The sequence below is a fragment of the Elgaria multicarinata genome, chromosome 10 (assembly GCF_023053635.1).
Source record: "Elgaria multicarinata webbii isolate HBS135686 ecotype San Diego chromosome 10, rElgMul1.1.pri, whole genome shotgun sequence".
In the NCBI taxonomy this organism is placed as follows: domain Eukaryota; kingdom Metazoa; phylum Chordata; class Lepidosauria; order Squamata; family Anguidae; genus Elgaria; species Elgaria multicarinata.
Window position 1 is genome coordinate 4,403,694 of NC_086180.1, and position 6,000 is coordinate 4,409,693.

General features: G+C 47.5%; 1 protein-coding gene across 1 annotated transcript in view; it reads left to right on the forward strand.

Annotated features, from left to right (window-relative positions):
* The window catches only part of CPXM1 (carboxypeptidase X, M14 family member 1), a 44,757-nt gene extending 39,986 nt beyond the window's left edge, over nucleotides 1-4,771 (forward strand). The window contains exons 12-14 of the mRNA XM_063135222.1: nucleotides 517-656; nucleotides 2,658-2,760; nucleotides 4,122-4,771. Coding sequence (XP_062991292.1) covers nucleotides 517-656; nucleotides 2,658-2,760; nucleotides 4,122-4,384 — 506 coding nt within the window. The 3' untranslated portion in view covers nucleotides 4,385-4,771. The remainder of the gene's footprint in view (nucleotides 1-516; nucleotides 657-2,657; nucleotides 2,761-4,121) is intronic.
* The last annotated feature ends 1,229 nt before the right edge of the window (nucleotides 4,772-6,000 follow it).

Below are 6,000 nucleotides of genomic sequence, written 5' to 3' on the forward strand. Positions count from 1 at the left end.
CCACTCGTTGCCTCTCCCCAGTTTGAGAAGGTTCCATTGATAAGTACTCTTTGAGTCCGATTCTGTAGCCAACTGTGAATCCACCTAATAGTTGTTCCATCTAGCCCACTTTTAGCTAGTTTGTTAATCAGAATGTCATGTGGTACTTTGTCAAAAGCTTTGCTGAAGTCAAGATATATGATGTCCACAGCGTTTCCACAGTCCACAAGGGAGGTTACCCGATCAAAAAATGAGATCAAATTAGTCTGACAGGAGTTGTTCCTGACAAATCCATGTTGGCTTCTAGTAATCACTGCATTGAACCAATGACTTTCTTTATACCAATAATGATGCATCTGTTATGGCCCTCTCCATGTCAAACCCCGTATTCAACTGATCAAATAGGAGCGCGTACGTACACACACACACACACACACACACACACACATATTCTCCATCAGGTGTCGATGGAAGGTCTGTATTGTGATGAAACCGCCCCCTAGTGGCTACCTCTGGTCTGTCTCTCCACACCCGCAGGTATGAATGACTTCAGCTACCTTCATACAAACTGCTTTGAGGTCACGGTGGAATTGTCCTGCGACAAGTTCCCACATGAATCAGAGCTGCCCCAGGAATGGGAGAACAACAGAGAATCCTTGCTGCTCTTCATGGAGCAGGTAAGAGCGGACTGGTGGACCAGGGACCTCCATTATTACAACTCAACCAAAGTTAATGAACTAGCATCAAGGTCTTAAGGGGGTGGATCCTGGCAGCAGTGGAAAGATTAGGGGCTGTTACACTGAGGACTTCATAGTGCTTTTTATTATCATTAGGGCTGTGCTCCGCTTCACTTCAGATCGGAGAAGCGATAGCGAGGCGGCCTGATTCGCCTCTGACAAAGGCGGAGACAGATCGGGTCAGGGGAGCTGCGGATCGAGACCAAGCAGATCCTTCGCCTCGATCCGGAGCTCCGAAAAAAAGGTAAGTGGGGGCTTACCTGGCGCTGCTGCAGTCCGTGTGGCGACGGCGGCAGAGCCAGGTAAGGGGCAGGGTGGCTTACCTGGCTCCATCACGATCCAGCGGCGGCTTCAACTGAGGCCGAGGATTCAAACCGGAAGTCCTGGCCGCAGCTGTGGCCTGGTCTTCCAATTTGAGTCCTCGGCCTCAGTTGAAGCTGCCGCCGGACCACGATGGAGGCAGGTAAGTTGTGAGGGGGTAGGGGGGCCTTAACTGGCAGCAGCAGCGGCGCCACGGAGCTCCGATTCGGATCCGGAGTTCTGCAGCAGAGCAGAGCGAACCATAGGCAGATTGACGCGGGGCAGAGCAGACCTGATCCGGAAGTTGTGGATCGGGAACCGGAGCAGATCAGGGGGGGTCTGTGCACAGCCCTAATTATTATTACTGCCTGCCTTACATTCTGTTTTTCGTTTCCAAATGAGCACCCCACATGTTGTGAGCAGCCCAGAGACCTTCAGTTCTTGGGTGAGAGAGAAATGTAAGAAATAAATGCCTCACATCAAGGGTGACTTGTTAATCCATCAGGGTTCAATCAATCAATCCTTTATTTACAGTCAATAGACCAGAAAAAGAAAGGTACGGTTATTGCAAGCAAAAGGTCAATAAGATAACCTAAGCATATAAAACGTATCATTAGTAATACATTTTAATACATAAAAATCAAAGGTAAAAGGGAGTAAGATCAGAGCAAGAATGGGACATGTGTTAACATTAGCTCTTGAACAGAACATAGGAGGAAAATTCAAGCCATCATATCCATTAGGGTTATTTGGGTATGTGAAGGTTTGAGACTTTCTGAAGCAAGGTAATAAAGGAGTTCTGGGGTTTTTCATTTCTCCAGTTAAAATTCATTCCCTGGTTAAGTTTAATTTCTCCAGTTAGGTTTATTTTCTTCAAAGTTGGAACAGTACGGTTTTGGGGGAAGAGTATATTAGGGTGACCATATGAAAAGTTGGAAGGTCTCCTGTATCTTTAACAGTTGCACAGAAAAGGAATTTCAGCAGGTGTCATTTTGTATGCCTACAGCACCTGGTGAAATTCCCTCTTCATCACAACATTTAAAGTTGTAGGAGTCTGGCCTTCTTCTGTATCTGGTCACTTTAGCTAAAGGGGGCAAGGCTCCTGCAGCTTTAACTGTTGTGATGAAGAGGGAATTTCACCAGGTGCTGCATGCATACCGATGACACCTGCTGAAATTCCCTTTTCAGTGCAACTGTTAAGTTACAGTAACCCTGTCCTCCTTTTCATATGGTCACCCTATGTAACCTTTTCCCTATGTCAGATTAGCAGGGCAGATGAGTGGGCGCAGGGTTTTAGGTCGGGTGACCATATGAAAAGGAGGACAAGGCTCCTGTATCTTTAACAGTTGTATTGAAAAGGGAATTTCAGCAGGTGTCATTTGTATATATGGGGAACCTGGTGAAATTCCCTCTTCATCACAGCAGTTAAAGCTGCAGGAGCCCTGCCCTCTTTTAAATCGGTTCATTCTAGTATAGTTCCTGCAGCTTTAACTGTTGTGATGAAGAGGGAATTTCACCAGGTTCTCCATATATACAAATGACACCTGCTGAAATTCCCTTTTCAATACAACTGTTAAAGATACAGGAGCCCGGTCCTCCTTTTCATAGGGTCACCCTAGCTAACCAGATATATCATTACAGACCCGCAGAGGCATCAAAGGCATCATCCGAGACAAAGACACAGAAGAAGGCATTGCGGACGCCATCATTTCGGTAGATGGCATCAACCACGACATCAGAACAGGTACAGGAACCCCCAAAGAGAGCCAAGCAGTACCTTCATTAGGACCACCCATAATTCCAGAAAAACGTGCAAACCTTTCGAGTTCCCCCGAATTCTTCATCAGGCAAAAGAGGAGGGGATGGGGGAAGAAACGAAGTCCAAACCAATTCGTCAGATGTTATGGCCTTGACGTCTGCTATTATGCTCCTGTCCTGCTTAGGCGTTTCCCACAGGCAGCTGGTCGACCCCTGCGTGAACAGAGTGCTGGACTAGCTGGACCCTCGGCCTGGTCCAGCAGGGCTCCTCTTGTGTTGTTATAGAGAGGTCCAGTCTCAAAACGGAGATTTGCAGTCTGAATGAATTGGCCAAGGGCAAGTTGTTGCAGGTGTCAATTAACCCTAGCAATGCATTTTGGGAAACATATGGCTGATCTCCAGACATGCTCTTGCACAGGCCCTGTTCCTTTTAATGGAACAGAAATTTTTTTGGGGGGGATTGCACCTAAAGCTGGGAGCATCAGAGCTCAAAGCAAGGAAAAAGGAGAGCGTCCCCCCACCTTCCCAAAATAGAGGGTTGTCCCCCTACTTAGGGTGTCCATATGAAAAGGAGGACAGGGCTCCCGTATCTTTCACAGTTGGATAGAAAAGGGAATTTATTTATTTATTTATTTATTTAGAATATTTATATACCGCTCCCCATTGAAAAATTTCGGAGCGGTGTACAAGGTAAAATGAAAATAAAAACAGAATGAAAACAGTTAAAACAAAATTTAAAAGAAGCAATAACAGTAATCCAAGGTGCATGCAGCACCTGGTGAAATTCCCTCTTCATCACAACGGTTAAAGCTGCAGGAGCCCTGCCTAGCATGACCAAATACAAGAGGGTTCCTGTAGCTTTAACTGTTGTGATGAAGAGCAAATTTCACATGCATGCATACAAATGACCCCACTGAAATTCCTTTTTCTATACGACTGTTAAAGATACAGAAGCCCGGTCCTCCTTTTCATATGGTCACCCTACCCCCTACCCAAAGGACACCAGAGTCAACAGAGTTCCTGCAGCTTTCATTTTAGCTTGTGCTTCTTTTCTCATATCTGAAATAACAAACCCATCCTGCCAAAATGAGTTCTCACACAACTGTTTTATTTACTCTTCTATTTCTTACGTTTACTGCTCCAGAATCTATTTTAGATATGGAGCAGTATATAAATATTGTAAATAAAAGAATAAATAAAGTGTGCGCATTATAGGAGGAACTCTGTCCTCTGTTGCACGTGGTCACATAACAGGATCTCAGAGACGGCCTTGTGTTGTGTTCCAAGACTTGAGGCACCTGATCCGTGTAGCGGCCCTTAACTCCGCTTTTCCGCGTCTCCCGGTAGCCTTCGACGGGGACTACTGGCGCCTGCTAAACCCCGGGGAATACGAGGTCACCGCTGCCGCTGAGGGCTACCATCCCGTCACCCGGACCTGCCACGTTTCTTACGAGGACAACCCCACCATCTGTGACTTCCGCCTGACAAAGACGCCCAAGCAACGGCTGAGGGAAATCCTGGCCAAAGGAGGGAAGGTGCCCAAAGACCTGGTCTTGCGCCTCCGCCAGCTGAGGCAACGCAAACTGCAGGCCCAGAAACGGGCCCAGTGAGGGGGACCACGGCCTCCCCTCCACGCTTCTCCCAAAGGAGGAAGGTGACGTCAAAGCCCGGTTCCCTTCTTCCCAGTTAGCAGTTTCCTTCCTCGACCCGAGCGTTTCAGGTTATATGTTGAGAGACGCATCGTTGGCCAAAACCCAATGAGTGATTTCTGGGCTTCAGGGGAGAATAAGGTATGGGTATAGCTCTATCAGCCCCCAGTATTTGTCCAGAGATTTTGTTTCCAGCATCCTAAGCACCTGAAGCAAATATTATTGATAGGATTTGGTCCTGGATTTGCCTACTTGGCTGGTTTGGTGGTTGGTGCCCACAAAGATCTGAACACTGTAAAAGTTAGACATATTATCAACATGCCCAAAACAGTGTTGAGTTTCTCAAGAAACTTGTTTGGGGTTTAAGCATCTCTATGAATTCATATTTCACACACACACACACACACACAGATGTGATTTCCCCAGAGGCCCTTCTCTCTGGAGTTGTGGGGAGATGGCTGTAGTCCCTCGGTGACTACTACAAAGAACTCTGCTTGGGCGCAGAGAAACTCCCTTCATTATTGCTTCACATATCCCAGGGGTTGAGCTCCGGCATTGAAAACCGATTCTAGGCTGAGTGACCCTTGAAGTCATATGAAATTCTGATTTAAAAACAACAAAACAACAACAGCCGAGTTCCTGATGATCGGCCGATATTTAACAAATGCACTGAATTACCAAAGACTAGTCTGTATGTGGGTTTTCAGTGAGTTACCAGGAGTGGGGGTCAGTTAAACAGAAAGTGAACAGGCCAGGGGAAACGTCTAGATTTCGCCCCAAACGTCTAGATTGCGCCAAATGCAAGGGTCAGCCTAGAATCATAGAATAGTAGAGTTGGAAGGGGCCTAGTAGGCCATCGAGTCCAACCCGCCGCTCAGTGCAGGAATCCACCCTAAAGCATCCCTGACATTGTCCAGCTGCCTCTTGAACGCCTCTAGGGTGGGAGAGCCCAAAACCTCCTTAGGTAACTGGTTCCATTGCCGTACTGCTCTAACAGTCAGGAAGTTTTTCCTGAGGTCCAGCCGGAATCTGGCTTCCTGTAACTTGAGCCCATTATTCCATGTCCTGAACTCTGGGAGGATCGAGAAGAGATCCTGGCCCTCCTCTGTGGGACAACCTTTCAAGTATTGGAAGAGTGCTCTCATGTCTCCCCTCAATGTTCTCTTCTCCAGGCTAAACATGCCCAGTTCTTTCAGTCTCTCTTCCTAGGGCTTTGTTTCCAGATCCCTGATCATCCTGGTTGCCCTCCTCTGAACACGCTCCAGCTAGGTCAGTATTGGCTACACTGACTGACAGGGGCTCTCCAGAGCTTCAGGCAGGGGGTCCTTCCCAGCCCTACGTAGAGATGCCAAGAACTGAACCAGGCACCTTCTGCATGCAAAACGTCTGCTCGACCCAGGCTACAGCCCGGGGGTCCTTCTAACTCAGTGCTACAGTATTTCTCTGTTAAGCATCCCAGAAGAGAGAGGAAACGCTGACAATCCACCAGTGGGGGGAAATCCAAGATGGCACCAACACCCATTTCAAAATGGTGGCACCCACACACAAGGTTTGGGAGCTTAGAGATGAGGGAAGGT